The 27,711-nt window shown below is 38.8% G+C and overlaps 1 protein-coding gene across 1 annotated transcript; it reads left to right on the plus strand.

The window, feature by feature from the left end:
* The first annotated feature begins 275 nt into the window (after positions 1-275).
* On the plus strand, positions 276-25,784 carry LOC113077910 (keratin-associated protein 5-1-like). The gene is made up of 11 exons (XM_026250173.1): positions 276-429; positions 737-766; positions 946-1,092; positions 1,191-1,322; positions 1,430-1,564; positions 18,454-18,585; positions 18,752-18,886; positions 18,987-19,133; positions 24,972-25,115; positions 25,233-25,376; positions 25,657-25,784. Exons 1-11 carry the CDS (start codon positions 336-338, stop codon positions 25,671-25,673), a joined length of 1,257 nt encoding a protein of 418 aa, XP_026105958.1. The 5' UTR covers positions 276-335; the 3' UTR covers positions 25,674-25,784.
* Positions 25,785-27,711: the final 1,927 nt, after the last annotated feature.

The raw sequence follows: 27,711 nt of genomic DNA on the forward strand, positions 1-27,711 counted from the left end.
GCTCATTTAACTTTTGTGTGTGCAGTAAAATGCAGCTAATAATATAACTGAACATATCAAGCAAACATAACATAACATAACATAAACAAACATAAACAGGTTAAAAACATGGGGTAAAGGTAAATCCGGAAGACCATGACCAGTTTTACAGGTTGGTATCTAGTAATCAGGGTATTTACGATATGGCCTGAACAAACCTGAACAAGTTACTCAGGGTCTTCAAGATTACGCTACTTGCCTACAGGCAGGCGAGTTTCAGAGGTGGAGTTGCATCTGACCGCTTTAAAAACCCTCCTGACCATCCGATTCAGCACGTTTTCCAGTCGATCGTCGAGATGATGAACACTCGAGTGTGCTGCTCGTTGATTGCTGTTTTGTTGTGTCTCTTTGTATTCTTGAGCACAACAGATGCTGAAGAAAATGTCACAGGTGAGATTTCTTAACTTTTAATATGTTAACCCAACTAAACTAAGATTATGAGAAAATTTCAAAGATTATATGTGGGCTATATATGAGTGGCTAAGGTGCAAAATAGTGTAGAAGATTTTTTAAGTGTCCATGTTAATCATGTACAATAAATGTGAATATAACTACAAACTGTAAGTTATTCTACATAAGAATGTATAGGGGCCTGCATGAGAATGAAATGTGCAGACACTTATTATGGTAAAGCTGCACATCTTGTTTGGACATGAGACAAAATATGTGATGGAGCCTCTTCCTTCTGCTTTTTCAGGAAGCAAACTAGTGGCACAGCAAATACAAGGTAAGCGATAACAACTGTGTGTGAAATATGATTTAACACTCTTTGAGGAAAACTGTATAAAAGAGTGTGCAGACACAGACTCAATATTCTGTAGAGTCTCTCGATCATTAAAGCACACAATTTTGAAGAGATCTGAGAATTGAGAAGATAATATACTTTATTTATTTTTTGTATATCAGCAAAGCCAGGAGTATGTCCTTTATTCAGTCCTGATGGAGCAGTGGACAAACCATGTTTGAAGCTGTGTTTCCATGACCGAAACTGTCCGGATGATCAGAAATGCTGCAGCAGTGGATGTGGACGACAGTGTATGCCTCCATATAAAGGTATTTATATATTGTTATATTAATGTGAATTAAATTAGTTCATATTTTTAAATCGAGTGAGGCGCTGATCTGCTTTCTCAATCATGTTTATATAACAGAAAAGCCAGGAGTGTGTCCAAAAATGAATCTTAAAGATTGTCTTGAGTTATGTTCCCAAGACGGTCAATGTCCGGATGATCAGAAATGCTGCAGCAATAAATGTGGACATCGGTGTGTGCCTCCATATAAAGGTATTCATATTGCTATAATGGTGTGAATTGAATTATTTTTTTAAATACTTTTAAATGCAATGAAACATTCAGTGATCTGCTTTCTTTATCGTGTGTTTGTATAACAGAAAAGCCTGGAGTGTGTCCAAAAATCCAAATATTTGGACCGTGTAAGGAGTTGTGTTCCCTAGACGATGACTGTCTGAATGATCAGAAATGCTGCAGCAATGGATGTGGACATCAGTGTATGGATCCATCTAAAGGTACGTTACACTAACGAATTGGTCAGCTATTCTCCCCATTACAGTGATTTAATCATTCAGCAACCAGTGATCTGCTTTCTCTCATGTGTTTGTATAACAGTTAAACCAGGAGTGTGTCCTAGGAGAGGACCTGGAGTAGGATTGTGTCATGTGTTTGAGTGTGTCGATGACATTGACTGTCCGGTCAATGAGAAGTGCTGCAGCACAAGATGTGGACTTGAATGTAAACCTCCATTTCCCCTTCCATTTCCCCATCCATTTCCCACTCCAGGTATTTGTTCTACTGATGATGTTTTTGAGTTGTATCATTTTCAATTGCAAAGTAACTGAATTTGGCTCATATCACCTTTTCAGATGTATGGCTTTTCAGAATGATTGATACTATTTGAAATACTCTAAAAGTAAAACTTGTTTGTGTGTTGTAATGCGTTTGAGTTTGAATCCATCTGACTGAACAAACTAAATCTGACTATCTGTTTTCATGCAGTGAGGCCTGATCCATGACTCAAACCAAATGTGTGCTGGTAACTCTTCCATGATGATCAGTAACCTGCCAGACAGAAGTGTTGCCCAACCACCTGTGCATGCAGCAGACCATGCCAGTTTAACTATTGGGGGAAAAGTCCTCGGGTGTTGTTTTTTTTCTCTTTGCTGTTCTTGATCTTTTAAATGTATTCAATCTTTTAGCTTAGTGAGACGTGTGTGTATTGAATGTTGTTGTGGTGAAATACAAATACCAGAAATTAAACCAAGATTACAGGGTAACCATAATGTGTGGTTTATTAAACACTGGTTTAATAGCATAGTCAATATGCCTCTAAATACTCCAGATTTGATTATTATTATTTTTTTATATTAATATAGTACTTAATACTTTTGACTCATTTTCTTCAAATATGATTTTAAAGATTAAAATGTCAGGTTTACTATTTTTACCTGAGCAAGTAGGTAATAGATAAACCCTGCACCCTCTGACTAAAAGCAGACTGAAGCACCAGTAAAGACACACACACACACACACTTCCTTGCTCCCTCTCCCATTTGACATTTGATTGCCTCATGAAATCTGTTTAAAATATCTTTATCAACTCCAGTTGCTTGCTATTGATTAATGCAACACATATGCGATCTCGTAGCCTGTTTCTCCCAATATAATGTATAGTGCATATTATTTATTAAAACAGCCTAATGTCTCAAGTGCCTGAGACCCAGCTGAATTTAAAGCAGATTATTTCAAGCAATTAAAAAATAAAGTTAAATAATTGTCACACAAAGATCAAAATTTAGAGTATGTATCTCAACAATGGCGACATGCTGCAATGTATTCTGGGTACATCATGCACAACTCATCTGTGGCACACAGAATGCATTGCGGCATGAAGCTTGTCACCATTGTTGAGATTCATACACTAATTATTGAGGTCTCTGTGTGTCTAAGCAGTCTCTAGGTCATTAACAATGTCGTTTAGAAAGAACAGACAAAATATGATATGCATTTGTAGAATCTTATGTACTGCATCTGCTATAGTCTCTAATATAATATTAATAGCATAGATTCTATTCCAGATAAAACCAATTGATTAGATCACTACATGAAAAAAGTGTTAATATCAGCAAGCAACCAACATCACCTGACAACGGTTTTCTTGCACTGTTTTTGCTATAACAAATATAGTTATAGCGGTTAAATGAACAGATACACTGAAAAAGAGTCACCTAAGTACTGATCACCATAATGGTGACGTCAAACCAAACTATTATTTTCAATAAACCATCAACACCTCTGTTAATCTCAATAAGAACTTTTTTACACTCATGACAGAAATAAATCTTGTTTATAATAAGTGCAGTTGGTAATACTGTTTCTGGAGTTATTTACGCTAGAGTTTGACACCAAACAGAGGTTGGGTTTTCCCTTTCAACCAACATTTTGACTTCTGAGCGATGTAAGTTCACATCTAGTGTAATGTGAAGCTTTATTAGAATGTTAGAGGACAATGTTGTAACAATGCTATCAATAGACATTTTTACAATGTTTTTCGAGAATGTTATCCTAACTTTTAGCAGAACATTCTGGGAACTCAAATAAAACTAGTCGCTGAAAACGTTCCCAGAACATTAAACATTTCTAGGTGGGGAGCCTCTAAGGGACCTGGTGGTGGAAAAATAATTGTTATATTGCAAAACTTTCACGCTCAACTGAAACCAGAGTATTTACTTCTGAGAAATGGTGAACAAATTGCATAATTGTGTAAGTGTCTGACAAAAGATTATCAGTTGTGCCACCCCTCCATCTTGAAAACCTTTTAATCCCTAATAAATTCGACTTTATCCCAAACATGACTGAGAATGAGTAGGTATTTGCTTGTGTAGTAGCCCTATTATTGTCTGTCTGCATTTTTAACTGTCACAAAAAAAAAAAAAACTATTTTCAGAAGCAAATTTTTTAACCCACTAACAACAAAAAAAAAAAGAAAAATCTAGCTTAATGTTAGTTTCGTTTAAAATAGATTTTTCATATTTTTTGTTAGTGGGTTAAAAAATTAGCTTGCTATTTTTGTGTGGGCAGCCCTAAAAACGCCACTTTTTCACTTAGCCTGTCTACTGTCTATCACACAGAGTAAGAGTTCATCTCATATACCGCTCGGGCAATTAGTCACATTAATGTTTCTTCATACTGTCTCACTGTTGTATAGCTATATTCTCTTCAAACATATGTAGCGTGAGAGGGCAATAGAAATTCTATGGGAAATTACAATGCCCAATCAACATAGCCTGACTACGCCACCCTGAATCTCTCTCAGGGAGAGTTAAGTTAAATTATAGACACAGGTTCATTGTGTACATTGTCAACAGTAGGAACAGAGACGTGTTTCTCAAATATAACAAAATCCACAATTTATTGACAAGACATGATATTAAAAAAAACAAAAAAATGACACACCCAATTATGGGCCTGAATTTTTAGTCAGGGCAATCACACTTGGACTTGATAATCACACTTATAATGTTAAAATAGAGAACACCAACTTCAAGAAACAAAAACCAACCAAAAAGAAAAAAAAAACAAACTAGCGGACACTTGAGGAGGACCGACTGTTGGCGTGAGCCCACACTATCACCCCTGTGACATTCACCAGTACTCGTGCCTAAATAAAGAAAACACACACACACACACACAGAAATAAATGTGCACAACACAGTGTACATGCAGCACCACAGGAGAGTATCCACCAAAGAGGCCACACCCGCGATCCTACCAGCACCCATCAGAGAGCCACTAAAACAAAAGACAAAAAAATAAAACAAATTAGTTGGTTCTCAGAGTAAAACTCATGCTCAGAAAACTGACCATACTAGCCCTGGTGCGGACTAAAAACAGTAGCAATACCCAACCTTACTAGACATGTCACAATATAAAATAACATTAATAAACAGACCTTAACCAACCAACCAAACAAAATAAAAGGTTTACATATCCCAAAAAGGGAAAACAAGGGGGAGAAAAGACAGCAGTGGCAAAGAACTGGAAATCCTAAGAAAAACAAAATATACAAAATGTTACATCAAATAAATATCAGATCAAATAAACATCAACTACACAAATATTGCCACTCCCCCAGCTGAATCACTCCAAACACACATAAAACCCTACCGATGCTCTAAAAGGGTTGAACAGTATCACTTTCAATGGTCACTAACGTACGTCCACCAGCCCCACGACCATCAGCTGACTTCAGACTAGGGCTGCACGATTAATCGCATGCGATTGTCATGCGTGTCTCATCAGTAAAGATGGTTCTGTGATTAGCGGTAAATGTCCATCAGCTGCTTTCAAATGGAGCCGCACCTAATATACAGAGCCGCAGATCGTTGACAAGCTACGCAATATCGCGTTCATAACCGCATGCGATTAATCTGCGATTATGAACGTGATATTGCACAGCTTGTCAGTGAATTACGGCTTCCCATCACACTAGATGTGGACTGACATTGCTCAGAAGTCAGATGTTGGTTGAAAGTGAAAACCCAACCTCTGTTTGGTGTCAAACTCTAGCGTAAATACTCCAAAAACATGACAATCTTCACTTATTATAAACAAGATTTATTTCTGTCATAAATGTAAAAAAGTTCTTATTGAGATTAACAGAGATGTTGATGGTTTATTGAAAATTATAGTTTAGTTTGATGTCACCATTATGCTGATCAGTACTTAGGAAGTATGACTCTTTTCAGTGTTAGCGTTCATTTAGCTGCTGTAATTATATCTGTTACAGCAAAAACATTGAGAAAAAGATGTGATTAGATAATGTTGGTTACCGGCTGATATTAAAGATGTCTTAATGTAACAATCTGATCAACTGATTTTACCAGGAGTCTGTTCTACGCTATTAATTTGATATTAGTGACTATAGCAGATGTGTTGCAATACACAGGGTCCTGACAATTTATGTAACTTTATTTTTATCTGATCTTTTTAAACTACATTGTTTTAGAATCACTTCAAACCATAGGATGCTTAGACATACAGAGAGACCTTAAGAATTAGTGTAAGAATCTCAACAATGGTGACATGCTTCATGCCGCAATGCATTCTGGGTGCTATGGATGAGTTTTGCATGATGTACCCAGAATACATTGCAGCATAAAGCATGTCACCATTGCTGAGATTCATACACTGAATCTTGATGTTTGTGTGACAATTTTATTTTTTATTTTTGAAATTATCTGCTTTAAATTCAACTGGGTGTCAGGCTGTTGACTATTGAGTCACTTTAATAAATAATACTTAACTAACACCACACAGTAGCTTGGGTGAAAACTAGTGGTGGAAATTATGATTCTTTCTAGAGATTCGTTCATTTTCAGTTCGTTCACCAAAATGATTCGTTCAGAATCGTTCACTGATTCGTTCAGTGACCATTTCTTCGTATTACACAAAATAAGCCAGCAGGTGGCAAAATAGAGTGTATTATGTGTTATGTCTTAAATCAACGAACGTATTCACTTGTTACAAAAACTGATCTGGCTTTATTAAATGTGTGTATAATCGCATTCAATATATAAAGTCTAATTAAGTTGTTCAGATGAACAAAGCACAAGGTTTTCTTGCCTTATTAGCATTTTAATTGTTTGGTCCGACAGTTTGTATATTATATATTCACATTCATAAATCGGGGATTAAACGTGGAATTGCTAAATATCAAAACAAGCGTATGTGCACAGTACAGTAACTATAACTGCGCTTTGCATTTTTGCGAGATTGACATGCTAAATGGCAGACTAACCCGGTTTACTCTCATTCATTTCGTTCACGAACGACATGTGTATCAGTTCAGTCATTTCATTCACGAACGAGATGTATCATTCAACTCGTGCACGAACGACATGTGCCAGTTCAGTCATTTCATTCACGAACGAGATGTATCAGCACATTCAACTCATTCACGAACAACATGGGTACCATTTCAATCATTTCGTTCACGAACGATAAGATCTCTAGATCTCGTTCAGACTCATATGAAACTCGTTCATTGAAGGGCGTATTCGTTCACTACATTGAACAAATCACATACTCTGTCACATCTCATACTCGAAGGCTATTGGCTCGAGGTTGAGTAATTCTTTGACAGGATGAAATGCTTGTTACCCGGTTCACCGAGCTGCGCGTGCGCTGCTTATAGCGCCGCGCTGCTGCGGAGGGAGGAACTTCACTGAACGAGAAATATGACTCAGCGTATAGCGTGAACGAGAACGATTCGTTCACCTTAAAGATTTGTTCAAAAAGAACGATTCGTTCACGAACGACACATCACTAGTGAAAACAAGTAATCAGACATATCAGTCATCAGCAAGCAAACAGCACCATTGAACCACATATTCGTTTGCTGTTTTAGCCACAATAAAGATGACAGCAGCTAAAAAGCAACACCGTCAAGTCAAGTGTCAAATTCCACAACTAAAGCCAACACTTACCAGCATTATGGTGACATCAAACCAAGCTATTACTTTTAAACAGACATCAACATCCACATCTAAACATCCACTTAAATCTTAATTAGAATGTTATGGAATAATGTTCTAATAATGTTATTGATAAACATTTGTAGAATGTTTTTAGAGAACGTTATCCTATCTTTTGAGAGAACGTTCTGGGAACAAAAATAAAACTACCCGCTAAAAACATTGTTAGAACAATCCATGGGAATGTTCTTAGAACATTTTAGAACAAAGAAAATTCTAGCTGGGAAGTGCCGCTCCATTTGAAACCAGGTGGTGGACATTTACTGCTAATCACAGAACCGGCTTTACTGACAAAGACACGCATGACAATCGCATGCGATTAATCATGCAGCCCTACTTCAGACACAGACTTAGATGAAATCAACTGAAATAAAATACATGAAATCTCTCAAGATCTGATTAAACAACCCCACAAACAGCATCACCAGCTCCACTTATTAATAACCAGACTGACTTTATTTCTGTCAGACGTCTACAGAAGATATTATTGAGAATGAACTAAGGTTTAGATGTTGATTTATTGTTTAATTTGAAGTAACCATGTTAGAGATCAGTGTTTGCTTTAGTTGGGCTCTTGACCCTTGATTTCTGTGTTAGTCTTTTCTCTGGCTGTTATAACCGTGTGTTTCTAAAACACAATTGTTGTAACTCAAAAGCCCAGAAGAAATGCCATCAGGTGTTAATTTGTACTTAGGTGTAGGTTGTTATACTTTATATCGGTGATGATAATTATTCAATATTATTCACAATTATTGATCCATAAGGAGTCTAATCTCTGATGAAGTAGGTGTTGTGTTATTAGTAGGGCTGGGCGATATATCTAACGATATGATCATGCGCAGCGCATCTAATCAGTAAAGCTGCTTCCGTGTTCACCGCTAAAATCTCCATCACCTGCTTATAATTGGAGTGGCATTTAATAGACAGAGCCGTAGATCGCTGACAAGCCACGCCATATCGCGTTGATGAATCGCCTTCGATAATGAACGCGATATGGCGTGGCTTGTCAGCGATCTACTGCTCTGTCTATCAGAGTTGGGACTTTAAAGTCACAAGCAAGTCTTCAAGTCATATCCAAGTACTCAAAGGGTTAAAGTTAATGAGATAATTAAGTGACTAATTAAATGATGATTGTGCATTAGTGATGAGCATCTGCTGTTAACAATCAACATCACTGAAGTAAAGAGAAACACAAGAACTACAACTGAATTTAGCCACAGCCTTCAACTGAAAAAAAAAGTAAAAGAAAAAAAAAAAACACTATGCCACCATAATTGTGGTCAAGGTTTGCTTTAAGTAGTGTCTTGACCCTTTTACTAATTCAAACCAATTTGATTCAAAACAATTGCAATATTGTTTTCGCAACAAACATGTATGCATTGCTGAGTTGAACCATGCAGTAACAGATGATCTTATGCTTTTTCTGCTTCTAACTCATGATGACTGAACATCATGAAATTGTGTTTATCTTTGATAGTAGACTGACACTCAGCTATTACTGAACTGAAGTAAAAAAAAAAAAAAAATTGTAGACACACACAGACATCAAGAACCAGCATATGACTCTCAACAGTGGTGACAATCAACAAAATGTTGCATGCTGGGTAAAACCTTAGTAAAAACTCCCGTCATGCACTGCAGTATGAAAAATTGTCACCACTGTTGAGGATCGTGTGATAAGTGTGTTTGTCTAAAAACCTGTCACCTTTTGTGTCTTTCATCATTGAAACATTGTGATTTTTTTTTTTTTTTAACTTCAGTTCAGTAATAGCTGAGTGTCAGTCTACTATCAAAGATAAACACAATTTCATGATGTTCAGTCATCATGAGTTATAAGCAGAACATGCATAAGATCATCTATTACTGTAAGGTTTGATTCAGCAATGCATACATGTTTGTTGCAAAAACAATATTGCAATTGTTTTGAATCAAATTGGTTTGAATTAGTAAAAGGGTCAAGACACTACTTAAAGCAAACCTTGACCACAATTATGGTGGCATAGTTTTTTTTTCTTTTACTTTTTTTTTCAGTTGAAGGCTGTGGCTAAATTCAGTTGTAGTTCTCGTGTTTCTCTTTACTTCAGTGATGTTGATTGTTAACAGCAGATATTCATCATTAATGCAAAATCATCATTTAATTAGTCACTTAATTATCTCATTAACTTTAACCCTTTGAGGACTTGAATATTACTTGAAGACTTGCTAGTGACTTGAAAGTCCCACCTCTGATAGACAGAGCCGTAGATCGCTGACAAGCCACGCCATATCGCGTTCATTATCGAAGGCGATTCATCTGCGATAATGAACGCGATATGGCGTGGCTTGTCAGCGATCTACGGCTCTGTCTATTAAATGCCACTCCAATTATAAGCAGGTGATGGAGATTTTAGCGGTGATCACGGAAGCAGCTTTACTGATTAGATGCGCATGATCATATCGTTAGATATATCGCCCAGCCCTAACTCTCAGTATCTTCCGCCCGTGCGCGTAGCGGGGCTGAGACGCTCGCCGCTCCTGCGGGGGCCTCTTACACCAGAGATCAGTCTCAAGAGACTTATTCCCTTAGTAGATTATTTAGCAGCGTGGAAACTACTGCCAAATGTATCTCGATGGGTCCTGCACACAGTAGAAAAAGGCTACCGTATTCAGTTCGGCTCCGTGTCGCCAGTATTCAACGGGGTCGTTCAGACGATAGTCGGCCTCAGGCAGGGTCGGGTTATGGAACAGGAAGTGAAAACCCTATTATAGAAGGAGGCCATCGAGGTGGTCCCTCCTCAGGACAGGGAGTCAGGATTTTACAGCCGGTATTTCATAGTTCCAAAGAAGGATGGGGGGTTGCGTCCGATTATAGACTTGAGGGTCTTAAATCGTTCAGTTATGAGACTAAAATTCAGAATGCTCACAATCAAGCATGTTGTAGCTCAGATCAGGTCCGAGGACTGGTTTGTCACAATAGATCTCAAAGACGCATATTTCCACATATCCATCCTTCCACAACACAGGAAGTTTCTGAGGTTCGCTTTCAGGGGCGAAGCTTACCAATATCGAGTACTTCCCTTTGGCCTTGCACTCTCCCCCCGCACGTTCACAAAATGTGAAGACGCAGCTCTGGTCCCCCTGCGCATGCAGGGCATCCGCATTCTCAACTATATCGACGATTGGTTGATCTTAGCTCAGTCAGAGCAGGTTGCAGTTGGGCATCAAGATGTCGTCCTCGCACATATGGGGGAGCTGGGTTTGAGACTGAATGCCAAGAAGAGTGTGCTTTCTCCGGTTCAGAGAACCACCTATCTAGGCGTAGTATGGGATTCGACCGCGATGCAGGCACGATTGTCCCCTGCTCGTATCGAGTCGATCCGCATCTCAGTCGAGAGAGTCAAAGAAGGCCAGTCACTCACTGTCAAACAATTTCAGAGATTGTTGGGTCTGATGGCAGCTGCGTCCAACGTGATACCTCTTGGCCTGCTGTACATGAGACCCCTACAGTGGTGGCTCAAGACCAAGGGATTTTCCCTGAGGGGCAATCTACTTCGCACTATCAAGGTCACGCGGCGCTGCCTCCATGCCTTAGACATGTGGAAGAAACCTTGTTTCTTGAAACAGGGCCCGGTGTTGGGAGCTCCTTGTCGCCGTGTAACACTAGCGAAGGATGCATCTCTCACCGGCTGGGGTGCAGTCATGAGTGGCCACCCTGCCCGTGGTCTGTGAAGTGATTGCCATCTAACATGGCATATCAATTGTCTAGAAATGCTAGCAGTTTATCGTGCACTGAAGCACTTCCTCCCAGACCTAAGGGGCCACCATGTGTTGGTGCACACCGACAACACATCGGTGGTCTCTTATATCAACCACCAGGGAGGTCTGCGTTTGCGCCCTTTGTACAAGCTGGCGCACCAGATCCTGGTGTGGTCCCAGAGCAAACTCCTCTCATTAAGAGCAGTATATATTCCTGGGAAACAAAATATGGGAGCAGACATACTGTCGAGGCAGGGGCCGAGGCCCGGGAAATGGAGACTTCACCCAGAAGTAGTGAAGCAGATATGGAGAGTATTTGGCAGGGCTCATGTAGACCTATTTGCATCTCAAGAGACGTCACAATGCCCCCTTTGGTTCTCTCTAGTTCATCCAGCTCCTCTGGGACTGGACGCTATGGTACAGACCTGGCCGAGGCTTCGTCTGTACGCATTTCCCCCTATCGCTCTGCTCCCGGGAGTTCTGGCGAGAGTGCGCCGGGACGGGGTCCGTCTGTTGTTAGTAGCCCCGTTCTGGCCGGGCAGAGTATGGTTCTCAGCAGAGGTGGAGAGTCCAGGGGTCAGAAAGTAAAAGTCCTGCCACATTTTTGCTCCACCCATGAACTCAGCAGCTGATTTCACCAGAGGAGGAAACAAGTCATTCCTTCCAAGTCACAAACGAGTCTCAACTCAAATCCCAAGTCCTCAAAGAGTTAAAGTCAATGAGATAATTAAGAGACTAATTAAATGATGATTGTGCATTGGTGATGAACACCTGCTGTTATTGGGCGTTACAGAGGATCAGATGCTGATGTTTTATTGGTTAAAATTATGCCACCATCATGGAGATCAGTGTTTGCTTCAGTTGGGCTCTTGACCTTTGGTTTCTTATGTTAGATATTTCTCTGTAAAAGTACATGTGCTGTTATAAAACAGTGTGATCAGTGCTGTGCAGAAAACCGTTACTAGCCGGTTTTACATGATGAAGTAATTATTAGGCATCAGCCTGTTTATTTCCAAAACAATTTTATGTATTTATTATTAACAAATGTTCAGTTTTTAAATAACCTACCTTGTGGAACCGTTGGTTTAATCACTATAATGAATACATTTCCTAATGTATGTAATAAATATACATTTTTCGAAATCTTTTCCTAATAAGACGCACAGACATCATGACCCAGCATATGAATCTCAACAATGGTGACAATCAACAAAATGCTTCAAGCTGAAGTGCATGCTGGGTAACACCATAGTAAAAACTCTGATTATGCACTGTAGCATGAATAATTATTGTAACCACTGTTGAGGATCATATGATAAGTGCTGATGTCTAAAATCCCGAGCCTGTACAATTTTTTCCCCCAATATTTAAGCATTACAATAATATTTGTTTAATAGGACTTTTTTTGTAGTTCAGTAATTGCTGAACATAATTTAACAAACCAAAGAGAGACACCTTCATGAAGTTAATTAAAATGTTTTAGATGAAAAAAGGGCAATTAAATTTTCTACTTCAAGCTTTTAATTCAGCAATGTGTTAATGTTTACTACGTAACACAACCGCAAGTGTTTAAAAGCAAATTACTTTGAATTATTAAAAGGGTCAAGAGCCCAACTAAAGCAAACACTGATCTCCATGATGGTGGCATAATTTTAACCAATAAAACATCAGCATCTGATCCTCTGTAACGCCCAATAACAGCAGGTGTTCATCACCAATGCACAATCATCATTTAATTAGTCTCTTAATTATCTCATTGACTTTAACTCTTTGAGGACTTGGGATTTGAGTTGAGACTCGTTTGTGACTTGGAAGGAATGACTTGTTTCCTCTGGTGAAATCAGCTGCTGAGTTCATGGGTGGAGCAAAAATGTGGCAGGACTTTTACTTTCTGACCCCTGGACTCTCCACCTCTGGTTCTCAGATCTAGTCTCGCTCCTCGACGGCTCTCCGTGGGAGATACTGATCAGGACAGACCTACTCTCGCAGGCGCAGGGTATGATAATTCTTGTGGAAGCTGTGGGTGTGGCCCCTGAGGGGGCACAACTGTTAGCAGCCGGTCTCTCAACCGAGGTTGTTGAGACCCTTCTCCAATCCAGAAACTGTACGCCCTGAGGTGAAAACTCTTCACCTCATGGTGCAGAGACAGCCAGTTAGACCCAGCAAACTGCCCGGTTGGTACAGTTCTGGAGTTTCTACAGGCTAGGCTCTCTGCAGGGTTGACCCACTCCACGTTGAAGGTCTATGTGGCGGCTATTGCGGCCTACCACGCCCTTCTCGATGGCCAGTCTTTGGGAAGACACCCCCTAGTTACACGTTTCCTCCGCGGTGCGCTGAGGCTGAAACCTCCAGTACGGTCCCGTATTCCCCCGTGGGACTTGGTTGTGGTGTTAGAGGCAATGTGCAACCCCCCATTAGAACCTATTCAAGATATCTCAGACAGACATCTCACACTTAAAACCTCCTTTCTGTTGGCTATCACCTCTCTGCGGAGAGTAGGAGACCTTCAGGCCCTCTCTGTGGCCCCTACTTATCTTGAGTTTGCACCAGGCATGACTAAAGCGTTCATATACCCTCGAGCGGGATATGTTCCTAAGGTTCCCTCTGTTACACCACAACCTGTAGTGCTGCAGGCCTTCTGTCCTCCTCCCTTTCGGGAGCCCGACCAGGCGAAGCTAAATTGTATGTGTCCAGTTCGAGTGCTGGACGCATACGTCCACAGAGCTGCCCTGTGGAGAAAGACCGACCAATTGCTTGTATGCTACGGTCCCCCCAAGAGGGGTTCTCCTGCTTCTAAGCACACTATTAGTCATTGGATAGTCAAGGCTATCAACGCTTCCTATGAGTCCTCTGGTTGTCCCCCGCTGTCGGGAGCCAAGGCTCACTCTACTCGGGGTATGGCGGCCTCCAAGGCCTTCTTAGCAGGTGTATCCATGCTGGACATCTGCAATGCTGCGGTGTGGTCCACGCCCTCTACGTTTGTTAAATTCTATGGCCTAGACATGCCAGTCACTTCCGTCCTCCTGTCCTAAGCTGTGCTCTTCGGATACACACTAGGCAGGGGTTTGGTAGTCTGGCGGCATTGGTACTCGTTCCCCAAAGCACATTGACACAGCTCGAGTTCCTGAAGAGGAATGTCACTAGGTTACGTATGTAACCCTAGTTCCTCGAGGGAACGAGATGCTGCGTCTCAGAGCCATACCCCCGGCACCCCTGGGCGTGTTCCCCAAATCGCATTGACGCAGCGTCTCGTTCCCTCGAGGAACTAGGGTTACATACGTAACATATAGACGTTTTTTAGAAAAAAAAAAAAACTCTTAACGCACTACCATATGAATAAAAACTGGAAAAAAAAAATTTGTGATGATTTCTGTGACTGTGGCTCCTAATTTGTGCTCTAAAGTAAAGAAGTTCAACAGTCATGGTCTTGTGACTAAAGTTAGCCTAAAATACAATACAATACAATCATCGCACAGTGTGTTTGCTGGTATGATTGATGTTTACTGACCAGCCAATAAAAATGCAACATGAAATTAACACCTAATGGCACTGAAACATCAAACTTCTTACCTCAAACTGTAATCTACTTTCGCTGTTTCCAATTTTTAAGCACACAAAAAATACAACTGCTTAAGTGTGATTTATCATGCTTTTTGTTTACAACTAGCACATGCTGATGACATTTTATTCTTCTTTAGTAACATGCATCATATTGTACGGATCAGTAGCAGTGTGCTACGAGCAGGATATATTGCCATCTGAAGGGCACTTCGGAGTGAAAACAAACATGGCCACCATATTGAATGATTGTTCCAAACCAAAGTGCTCAAAGCTGGCCACTTCAAATTTCCCTTCAGAATGAAGCATTTTGAAGGGTACAAATGATGGACACTTTGGGCTCCCATGATCCTTTGCGCAGATTCTTTTTATGATGGTGGTGTCTATGTGTGGGTTTATGATGATGACGCAGAAGGGCACTTCAAGACACAGTTGTTTGGTCCCCTACACTCGTCAACCCTTTGAAGCTCTCACTCTGGAGGGTAAACTCTTTGAAGGGATCAGGGCATAGGGATGAGCCCTTCTGAATGGAACACAGGGTAGATGTTCTCATCATACAGTCTCCACACGTTGTAGCCAAGTTTATTAGATCCATGTTGTATAGAGTGACATGCAGTGTTTTTATAAGATTGCTAAAATCGTGCAGTGTGTTTTGGACTTTACACTACCTGTTTAAAACTCAGAAAAATACAAAAGGTATAAAGAGAAAATACTTTAGTGCAGAGGTACAGAGGTTCAGTTCCTGGAGGGCCACCTGCAGTATTTTGCTCTGACCCTAATTAGACACACCTAAACCAGCTAATCAAGGTCTTCAGGATTTCAAGAAGCATCCAGGCAGATGTGGTGGAACTGGTTGGTTCTAGACTCTGGACACTGGCCATTTAGATGTTTAGAGATCAGTATTTATCGTCAAAGAAAACCCTTTCATACAAAAACACTCAAAAAACACATTTTAAAATGGACAAATAAAAAAAAAAAATTTATTTGGGGGGGGTTAACCCTTGTGCATTGTTCAAATTCACAACCCTTTCGTTATGTTCGGGATGAAAACATCCACTCATTTAAACTTCTGTAAAAATGTGTCAGATTTATATTTTTTCAAACATTTATTTGCATAAATCTGTTAATCAACGTCCTGATCAAAACTACCAAATGTTTATTAAAAAAATCCAAGATTTTAACTCTTTAATTGCCAAGTTCATAAATTATGTCACTAATTTTGGGGAAAAAAACACACAAAATGACTTATTTTCAATATAAAAGTAATTGTGGCTGGATTTTTTTTTTTTTCTTTTTATAACAGTCTTGGGCATGTCAAAGATTAATAGCAACATTGGCTTTTTTAGTTTTTGTGCAGCATTAGAAGGCTTACTTTCTGGCTTGTATATGGAGTTATATGGAGTATAACAGCAAATTATGAAAAAAAAAAAAAAAAAAATATTGAAAAAATTCCATTTTTTTTAGGAATTTTGACCTTCTATAGGTTATTTTATCAGGAAAATACCTTATACTTAGAAACAGGGCTGGAGAAGGGGCCTATTTTCAATTCATGACCTGGCTCCACAAGACCAACTTGTTTCAACAGGATAATATGCAGATAAATTTCAAATAACATACTGGATATTTTTTAGAAAACCTTCTACAGTCAAACTTTTCAATATGCAAAGCAGAAAAAAAAAAAACACTGCACATACAAATTCAATCAGCAAAAACTATATGGATTAAACTATATCCTCATCAATATAAAGTGTCATAAACACCACTGTAAAAACCTTGATATGGACCAAAAGTAAATTGAGCCTACTGAATTGATTCCAGAAGTCCAGTCCGCCAAACCCATAATTACAAGCTGCATTCATGGCATGTCGTAGTCATAGTCACTGTGATTTCAAGATGACTACACATGATGTTTTACTTGGAGCTGTTCATATCCTTGGATTCGGATTCGGACCTATCACACTATCACACATTTTGCCTAAACATTTCAACTAATGAATCTGGGGTGGCCAGGTATAAGTTGTAGCCCCTGGGTTTGAGGTTAGGTTTGGGTCCTACCCATACACTACAGATGCCCTAAATAAGAACATCATTATGGAGTAAAACAAACCACACAAAAATTCAAATATGCTTTGAGGTTTTAGTTAAATTAATATGCAACCTGTCTAGCCTAGTCAAAGTTTAGTTGTGATATTTTAATAAAATAAACAGCATGTGTTCTCTCAGTCGAGAGATCAAAACCCTAAAAATAACGCTGATTGCCCGACTGGCTCATTTAACTTTTGTGTGTGCAGTAAAATGCGGCTAATAATTTTTGACTGGCATATAACTGAACATATCAAGCAAACATAACATAACATAACATAAACAAACATAAACAGGTTAAAAACATGGGATTCAGCCCAGTCAAGCCCAAAGGTAAATCCGGAAGACCATGACCAGTTTTACAGGTTGGTATCTAGTAATCAGGGTATTTACGATATGGCCTGAACAAACCTGAACAAGTTACTCAGGGTCTTCAAGATTACGCTACTTGCCTACAGGCAGGCGAGTTTCAGAGGTGGAGTTGCATCTGACCGCTTTAAAAACCCTCCTGACCATCCGATTCAGCACGTTTTCCAGTCGATCGTCGAGATGATGAACACTCGAGTGTGCTGCTCGTTGATTGCTGTTTTGTTGTGTCTCTTTGTATTCTTGAGCACAACAGATGCTGAAGAAAATGTCACAGGTGAGATTTCTTAACTTTTAAGAAACCCAACTAAACTAAGATTATGAGAACATTTCAAGGATTATATGTGGGCTTTGGAGTGGCTAAGGTGCTAAATAGTGTAGAAGATTTTTTAAGTGTCCATGTTAATCATGTACAATAAATGTGGATATAACTACAAACAGTAAGTTATTCTACATAAGAATGAATAGGGGCCTGCATGAGAATGAAATGTGCAGACACTTATTATGGTAAAGCTGCACATCTTGTTTGGAAATTAGACAAAATATGTGATGGAGCCTCTTCCTTCTGCTTTTTCAGGAAGCAAACTAGTGGCACAGCAAATACAAGGTAAGCGATAACAACTGTGTGTGAAATATGATTTAACACTCTTTGAGGAAAACTGTATAAAAAGAGTGTGCAGACACAGACTCAGTATTCTCTGTAGAGTCTCTCGATCTCATTGTCTTTAATGAAGTCTATCTTCTGGCATCAAAACCTCAAGACTTTGATTGCTGTTATCTTTCACAAATAACTGCACAGAACCACCAGCAACACAACATTTTGAAGAGATTTGAGAATTGAGAAGATAATATACTTTTTTTTTTTTTTTTGTATATTAGCAAAGCCAGGAGTATGTCCTTTATTCAGTCTTGATGGAGCAGTGGACAGACCATGTTTGAAGCTGTGTTTCCATGACCGTTACTGTCCGGATGATGAGAAATGCTGCAGCAATGGATGTGGACGACAGTGTATGCCTCCATATATAGGTATTTATATATTGTTATATTAATGTGAATTAAATTAGTTCATATTTTTAAATCGAGCGAGGCGCTGATCTGTTTTCTCAATCATGTTTATATTACAGAAAAGCCAGGAGTGTGTCCAAAAATTTATCTTGATGATTGTCTTGAGTTATGTTTCCAAGACGGTCAATGTCCTGATGATCAGAAATGCTGCAGCAATAAATGTGGACATCGGTGTGTGCCTCCATATAAAGGTATTCATATTGCTATAATGGTGTGAATTGATTTTATATATATATATATATATATATATATATATATATATATATATATATATATATATATATATATATATATATATATTTAAATCCAATGAAACATTCAGTGATCTGCTTTCTTTATCGTGTTTTTGTATAACAGAAAAGCCTGGAGTGTGTCCAAAAATCCAAAGATTTGGACCGTGTAAGGAGTTGTGTTCCCTAGACGATGACTGTCTGAATGATCAGAAATGCTGCAGCAATGGATGTGGACATCAGTGTATGGATCCATCTAAAGGTACGTTATACTAATGAATTGGTCAGCTTTTCTGCCCATTACAGTGATTGAGTCATTCAGTATTCAGTGATCTGCTTTCTCTCATGTGTTTGTATAACAGTTAAACCAGGAGTGTGTCCCAGGAGAGGACCTGGAGTAGGATTGTGTCATGTGTTTGAGTGTGTCGATGACATTGACTGTCCGGTCAATGAGAAGTGCTGCAGCACAAGATGTGGACGTGAATGTAAACCTCCATTTACCCTTCCAGGTATTTGTTCTACTGATGCTTGTGTCTCCAACATACACCGTTTTTGAGTTGTATCATTTTCAATTGCAAAGTAACCGAATTTGGCTCATAACACCATTCCAGATGTATGGCTTTTCAGAATGATTGATACTATTTGAAATACTCTAAAAGTAAAACTTGTTTATGGTTTGTGTGTTGTAATGCGTTTGAGTTTGAATCCATCTGACTGAACAAACTAAATATGTTTCCATGCAGCGAGGCCTGATCCATGACTCAAACCAAATGTGTGCTGGTAACTCTTCCATGATGATCAGGAACCTGCCAGACAGAAGTGTTGCCCAACCACCTGTGCATGCAGCAGACCATGCCAGTTTAACTATTGGGGGAAAAGTCCTCGGGTGTTGTTTTTTTTTCTCTTTGCTGTTCTTGATTTTTTAAATGTATTCAATCTTTTAGCTTAGTGAGACGTGTGTGTATTGAATGTTGTTGTGGTGAAATACAAATACCAGAAATTAAACCAAGAATGCAGGGTATCCATAATGTGTGGTTTATTAAACACTGGTTTAATAGCATAGTCAATATGCCTCTAAATACTCCAGATTTGATTATTATTATTATTATTATTTTATATAGTACTTGGTATGTTTGATTCATCTTCTTCAAATTTGATTTTAAAGATTATAATGTCAAGTTTATCATTGTATAAAACTGTTTTTGTGAAAACCTACTTAAGCAAGTAGTAGGCACCTGACAAAAGAGGTAATAGATAAACCCTGCACCCTCTGACTAAAAGCAGACTGAAGCACCAGAAAAGACACACACACACACACACACACACACTTCCTTCCTACTCCTCCCATTTGATTGCCTCATGAAATCTGTTTAAATTGTCTTTATCAAAATCAGATTAAATCATTGTATTTGGCGTTTTTTTCTTTCTTTCTTTTTTTCTAGACATTGTTAAGCACTTTGGTCAACCGTGGTTGTTTTTAAATGTGCTATATAAATAAATTGAACTTTATATTTTCGACGGACAGTCAGTGAGGTTTGTATGGAGCCTCTTAGGGACCTGGTGGTGGAAAAATAATTGTTATGTTGCAAAACTTTCATGCTCCGCTGAAACCAGAGAATTCACTTTGGTAAAAATTCTTACAATGCTGAACAAGTCTGTGACAAAAGATTATCAGTTGTGTTCTTTTTTTCCCATCTTGGAAACCTTTTAATCCCTAATAAATTCTACTTTATTGCCCTACTATTGTTTATAACTGTCTCAAAAAAAAAAAAAAGAGAATCTGATACACTGAAGGCTGGGTGATAATTGAACATGCAAAACTGTTAAGGGATGCAATTCTGATAGTGTTTTTGTAGAAACATGGCTTTATGATTCAAACCGATCATGGCGAAAACAGTTAAAAGTGTCAGTGGTGCATATGCAAGACAGCACACATACAGTATTGTTCAAAATAATAGCAGTACAATGTGACTAACCAGAATAATCAAGGTTTTTAGTATATTTTTTATTGCTACGTGGCAAACAAGTTACCAGTAGGTTCAGTAGATTGTCAGAAAACAAACAAGACCCAGCATTCATGATATGCACGCTCTTAAGGCTGTGCAATTGGGCAATTAGTTGAAAGGGGTGTGTTCAAAAAAATAGCAGTGTCTACCTTTGACTGTACAAACTCAAAACTATTTTGTACAAACATTTTTTTTTTTCTGGGATTTAGCAATCCTGTGAATCACTAAACTAATATTTAGTTGTATGACCACAGTTTTTTAAAACTGCTTGACATCTGTGTGGCATGGAGTCAACCAACTTGTGGCACCTCTCAGCTGTTATTCCACTCCATGATTCTTTAACAACATTCCACAATTCATTCACATTTCTTGGTTTTGCTTCAGAAACAGCATTTTTGATATCACCCCACAAGTTCTCAATTGGATTAAGGTCTGGAGATTGGGCTGGCCACTCCATAACATTAATTTTGTTGGTTTGGAACCAAGACTTTGCCCGTTTACTAGTGTGTTTTGGGTCATTGTCTTGTTGAAACAACCATTTCAAGGGCATGTCCTCTTCAGCATAGGGCAACATGACCTCTTCAAGTATTTTAACATATGCAAACTGATCCATGATCCCTGGTATGCGATAAATAGGCCCAACACCATAGTAGGAGAAACATGCCCATATCATGATGCTTGCACCTCCATGCTTCACTGTCTTCACTGTGTACTGTGGCTTGAATTCAGAGTTTGGGGGTCGTCTCACAAACTGCCTGTGGCCCTTGGACCCAAAAAGAACAATTTTACTCTCATCAGTCCACAAAATGTTCCTCCATTTCTCTTTAGGCCAGTTGATGTGTTCTTTGGCAAATTGTAACCTCTTCTGCACATGCCTTTTTTTTAACAGAGGGACTTTGCGGGGGATTCTTGAAAATAGATTAGCTTCACACAGACGTCTTCTAACTGTCACAGTACTTACAGGTAACTCCAGACTGTCTTTGATCATCCTGGAGGTGATCATTGGCTGAGCCTTTGCCATTCTGGTTATTCTTCTATCCATTTTGATGGTTGTCTTCCGTTTTCTTCCACGTCTCTCTGGTTTTGCTCTCCATTTTAAGGCATTGGAGATCATTTTAGCTGAACAGCCTATCATTTTTTGCACCTCTTTATAGGTTTTCCCCTCTCTAAACTTTTTAATCAAAGTACGCTGTTCTTCTGAACAATGTCTTGAACGACCCATTTTCCTCAGCTTTCAAATGCATGTTCAACAAGTGTTGGCTTCATCCTTAAATAGGGGCCACCTGATTCACACCTGTTTCTTCACAAAATTGATGACCTCAGTGATTGAATGCCACACTGCTATTTTTTTGAACACACCCCTTTCAACTAATTCAACTAATTGCCCAATTGCACAGCCTTAAGAGCGTGCATATCATGAATGCTGGGTCTCATTTGTTTTCTGAGAATCTACTGAACCTACTGGTAACTTGTTTGCCACGTAGCAATAAAAAAATATACGAAAAACCTTGATTATTCTGGTTAGTCACATTGTACTGCTATTATTTTGAACAATACTGTACATCACAGAAACGTATTTGAAATCTGGAAGATGCATCTTTTAGAGTGTTTGCTCTTCTGCCAGACATCTCAAAGACATTTCACCACATTAGAATTACAAGGTTCTATCTACATTCTGAGTCATTTTCAGATATTGAGCTTCAAAGATTTTGAATTCCATGTAGCAAAAGTGATACCTTCCGTTTACAGAAAATGACGTTTCTACAAAATTTAGTAGTAGCTCATCAGTGGTGACTGTCAGTTTAAAGGGTTAGTTCACCCAGATAGCAAATTTATGTCATTAATAACTTACCCTCATGTTGTTCCAAACCCGTAAGACCTCCGTTTATCTTTGGAACACAGTGTAAGATATTTTAGATTTAGTCCGAGAGCTCTCAGTCCCTCCATTGAAACTGTGTGTACGGTATACTGTCCATGTCCAGAAAGGTAAGAAAAACATCATCAAAGGAGGAAGTTCCCGCCTCCTTCTTCCGGATGAATATGAGGGTTTTATTGTATATTCATGTATGTACATATAATATAAGAAAACAGCCAATCTGTTAGGTGCAGCTCTGATTCAGATCACAGTGTGAACACAATCTCTGCTCCAGTGGCAGCCATGTTTTTCTGTGTCTGCCCGTCTCTATCATCAGCTTGTGTCCACTGAGTCTGTATGTGGTCAGTGTGCTTCTCAGTTCCTTGTCTGCTACACTGTACTCTCTCTTTAGGACCAAATAGCATTGTATCTATTTGTGCAGTGGTCTGACTGTTTCCGATGTTGTGTTTCAGAGCATCAGTAGATGTTAGTGAAGCATCAGGACTGAAGCTCTGGATCAGCTGAAGGAGGGGCTTGCTTTCTTTGCTCTTCACTTGGTATTGAAGGGCTTTATAATGATATGATTGGGGGTCACTGAGTTTCAGATGTTTTTAAAATTGAATAGCCCTTTTTGAGTTCTGCATGCAGGGTGTCAATTGTATGTTTCTCCCATTTAGTGAAATCTTGATTTGGATTTGTCAGTGGACCCCACACCTCACTACCATGGGCAATGGGCTCAATTACTGATTCTAATATTTTCATCCAAATTCTAATAGGGATTTCTATAGCATAAAGTAAAGTTTCCTGTGTACGTGTGGTGTGTTTTTTTTTTTTTTTTTTTTTTCAAACCCAGGTAGTTGTAGTATGGTGTGTGTGTGTGTGTTATCTGGTTAGTGCCTAATGTAAATGTGTGTTATGTTCCTTGGGATCTGCATCTTTTCTGAAAGCTCGAGATTTAGTTTTCCTTCAGGTTGGCTATCAGGGCCCAGGTATGACAGTATTGTTGTAGCATGTCCAGGTTCTGCTGTAAACCATGTTGAATGGGAGACAGCAGAACCGGATCATCTGCATACATCAGGCATTTGATCTGTGAGTGGTGTAGGGTGATCGCTCCAGACTGCTCCCCAGTTCATTGATGTGAATGTTAAGTGTAGTGCTTAGGCAGCGGTCCTGTCTCATTCCACGCTCTTGGGAAAGATACCTTGTATGTTTGGTGCTGATTTTTGTTTGGTGATGTCTAATGGAAGAAGTCTAATAGTAGAGCATTTATTAGGCTACAGAATAACTTTCCCAGGTTGCTGTTCACACAGATGCCTCTGTAGTTGTTAGGATCCACTTTATCTCCGTTTTTGTTAAGCCTTGATTCCAGAAGTCAGGAAAGTAATCTACACTAAGAATCACATTGAATAGTTTTAGAATGGCTAATTGAAATGTACTGCCTGTGTGCTTTATCATTTCATTTACACTTCGGTCTGCTTCTCTTCAGTTCCATGCTCTACATTGTGTGCCAAAACAAATGTTATAAACCACATTTACAAAAAAAAGTTATATAAAAAAAGAATTCACCAATTATAGATGCATAAAGGCTTAAATGCTTAAAGATAATTAATGGGGAAACTTTTCCTATAATCAAATACTGCACTGACGCCTTGTTGTAATAACTGTTTCTTTTTTTTAAGATGACAACATGCCTACTTGGAGCTGTTCACACCCTTCAGACTCAGAACTATTGCACTGTCAATGCCGAAACATAACTAATTAATCTGAGGTGGTCAGGCAGTACAACTCATAGCTCTCATTAAACTCCCATTTCACACACCTAAAAAAGTTAATCTGGATCTTAAGGATCAGGTTACAGACAGGTGCGTTTCAGGGTTGGAGTTGCGTCAGACCTCCTTGGATCTTTAAAAATCCCATTTTCAGCGAGTGCTTCAAAACCCTCCTGAACTACCGATTCAACGCTTTTTCCACTGAGAGATCGCAGGTTGAGAGGATGGCAGCATGGGTGTGTTGCTCGCTGATTGCTGTTTTATTGTGTCTTGCCAAAGGACCTTTCACAGGTGAGGACTTTTAAATTCATTACACAGCGCAAAGAAAATATGTAAATAAGTAGGCTACCCATTCATACCCATGACTTTAGGGACATGTCAGAACATAGAAATATACAGTGTAGAGTTGGAGTAGTTTAAATAACCTGATAAAGTTTATCTCTAAATCATAAATCTTGTAAGGAAAACACAATGACAAAGATGAGCATTGTTTACTTTTTTAGGAGCCGCTGATTTGGATAAAGTGTTGTTACCATCAGGTATGTATGCCATCACTACTGTCCTCTTAAATTTTACAAATGCTCTGTAGCCTACTTTATCCGTTTAACAACTCTTAAGTAAAAATGAAAAGTAAAATGAAGAGTTAAGTAAAATGAAAAACTGATTTTTTTTAATTTTTTTATAATGATTGTTTTTCTGTTATGTTGTGTACTTCAGAAAAGCCAGGAGTGTGTCCAAGAAACAACGTAATAGGAATTTGTGTTGTGAGGGAGGATAACTGTTTCAATGACGGTGACTGCCCTAATGATCTGAAATGCTGCAGTTATGGATGTGGACGTCATTGTATGGATCCATATAGAGGTATTTATATGATATTAATGTGTAGTTCAATTTTTTTTTTTTTCATTTTTTTTTTTTTTTTTTTGAATGCAGTAAGATGTTTAGTAATTAGGTTTCTGTCATGTGTCTGTGTAACAGAAAAGCCAGGAGTTTGTCCAAGGAACAACGTAATAGGAATTTGTGTTGTGAGGGAGAACTACTGTTTCAATGACGGTGACTGTCCTAATGATCAGAAATGCTGCAGCAATGGATGTGGACGTCAGTGTATGGATCCATATAGAGGTATTTATATTATTTTAATGTGTGGATCTATTTTTATTTTGGTGCTGCAGCACTAAATTTGGACATGCATGTACACCTCAATTTAAAGGTATTTTTGATTTCAATCGCAAAGTGCTTGAAGTTGCTCTAAAGCACCATTTCAAGCACATGGCTTTTCAAAAGAACTAAAACTCGCTCTAAAAGTAAAACTTGTTGTTCATGCTTTGAGTGTTTTGTGATTTGTTTGAGTTTGAATGCATCTAAATGAACAGACTAATTCTTGCTATCTGTATCCATGCAGTGAGACGTGATCCATGACTCAAACCAGATATGTGCTGATCACTCTTCCCATGATGATCAGTATCCTGCCAGACAGAAGTGTTGCCCAACCACCTGTGGACATGCATGCATCTCTCTCTGTTCTCTCTGTCTGTCTCTCCATGCTATACTTGAGATCTTTTGCATACATTAAATAAATCTCATAGCTTAGTGAAACTTCTGTCTGTGTGTATGTTGTTGGGTTGAATTACAAATCTACCAGGAATTAAACCAAGAATGCAGGGTAACCCTAGGAAATGTATATTTTTTTAATTGTTTACTTATTTAATGAATCTAAATATATCTTAGATTATTTTTGTATTATGTATAATTATTAATACTTTTGACACATCCTTTTTACATTAGTTTACATTTAAATTTATGCATTTAGCTTTTATCCAAAGCAACTTAATGTGTTCAGGCTAACATTTATTACCTAACATGTGTTCCCTGGGAATTGAACCTACAACCTTGCACTGCTAACGCAATACTCTACCACTTGAGCCACAGGAACTCAGGAACATATTTTTTTTCTTAAATTATTACTTAAAGACAAAAATTAGTAAGTGACATACAGCCAAGTATGGTGACCCATACTCAAAATCCCCCCCCCCCCCCCGTCCCCCCATCATTTAATGGTTACATAGACATTGCCAACCCTGCTCATATGGTTTAAAGTAGGTCTAGAAGTGACCCTATTATGGGTAATGACAGGTTCATATTTTGGTTTTGGGAGTCCCCAACAACAGGTTGACTTGCATGCAAAGTCAAAAAACACTTTCATTGATTGGTCTACTGTGCGCAGTGCATGTCAATAACAGAACGCCCATCAACATTACTAGCCCACAGCTGAGTGGTAAAAACCTAAATAGCCATGACGTGTGTTAGCCCAATGCAGAAATGTATTGCAGTCTGTACACAAACATATTGCTCTATTCTTTAACAGACCTGCAAGTTATAACAACAACAAACCTTTACTATTCATCAACACATTTCTATAGACAATTGCGAGCAAACAGAAATTGCTGTTAGACGGAGACCTACAAGTTGCATGGAGTGAACAACTAAATATATACACTCACTGGCCACTTTATTAGGTACATCTTGCTAGTACCAGGTTGCCCCCAGAACTGCCTTAATTCTTTGTGACATAGATTCAACAATGTGTTGAAACAACCCTCAGAGATTTTGGTCCATGTATACATGATAGCATCACTCAGTTGCTGCAGATTTTTCGGCTGTACAACCATGATGCGAATCTCCCATTCCACCACATCCCAAAGATGCTCTATTGGTTTGGGATCTGGTGACTGTGGAGGCCATTTGAATAAAGTGAACTCATTGTCATGTTCAAGAAACCAGTCTGAGATGATTCGAGCTTTGTGACATGGTGCATTATCCTGCTGGAAGTAGCCATCAGAAGATGGGTACATGGTGGTCATAAAGGGATGGACATGGTCAGAAACATTGCTCAGGTAGGCTGTGGATTTCACCTATTTAATTATTTAGTTAATTCTAGTTAACTCTAATTATTTAAGTTATATTGTTTACAGATATATTGAGGAATACTAAGGTCCCTAGAGACCTGAGGTACAGTATGTGTTTAAGGGTTTAAAAACAAAGAGGGTTTTCTCTGTTGGTCAGGGTCACTTCCTGTCATTTACAGTATAAGCCCATGTGACCAGTGTGGGAAGAATTACAGACAGAGTGGCATTTTCAAATCACATCTGCGATCTCATTCTGGAGAAAGACCATTCAACTGTGATCAGTGCGAAGAAAGAACTTTTTTTGGTCAGGTTCCCTGAAGAACCACATGAAGGTTCATACACAGGAGAAGCCTCACGTGTGTTCTTTGTGTGGACAGAGTTTTAGTCAGTGAGATACTTTAAAAAGACACCAGAAAAGTTACAGCGGTGTGAAGGATTATATGTGCTTTGATTGTGGGAAGACTTTTGTTACAAATGCTGAACTGAAACTGCACCAGAGAGTCCACACTGGAGAAAAACCTTACAAGTGTTCACACTGTGAAAAGAGATTC

The sequence above is a fragment of the Carassius auratus genome, unplaced genomic scaffold, assembly GCF_003368295.1.
Source record: "Carassius auratus strain Wakin unplaced genomic scaffold, ASM336829v1 scaf_tig00023534, whole genome shotgun sequence".
Taxonomy (NCBI): Eukaryota; Metazoa; Chordata; class Actinopteri; order Cypriniformes; family Cyprinidae; genus Carassius; species Carassius auratus.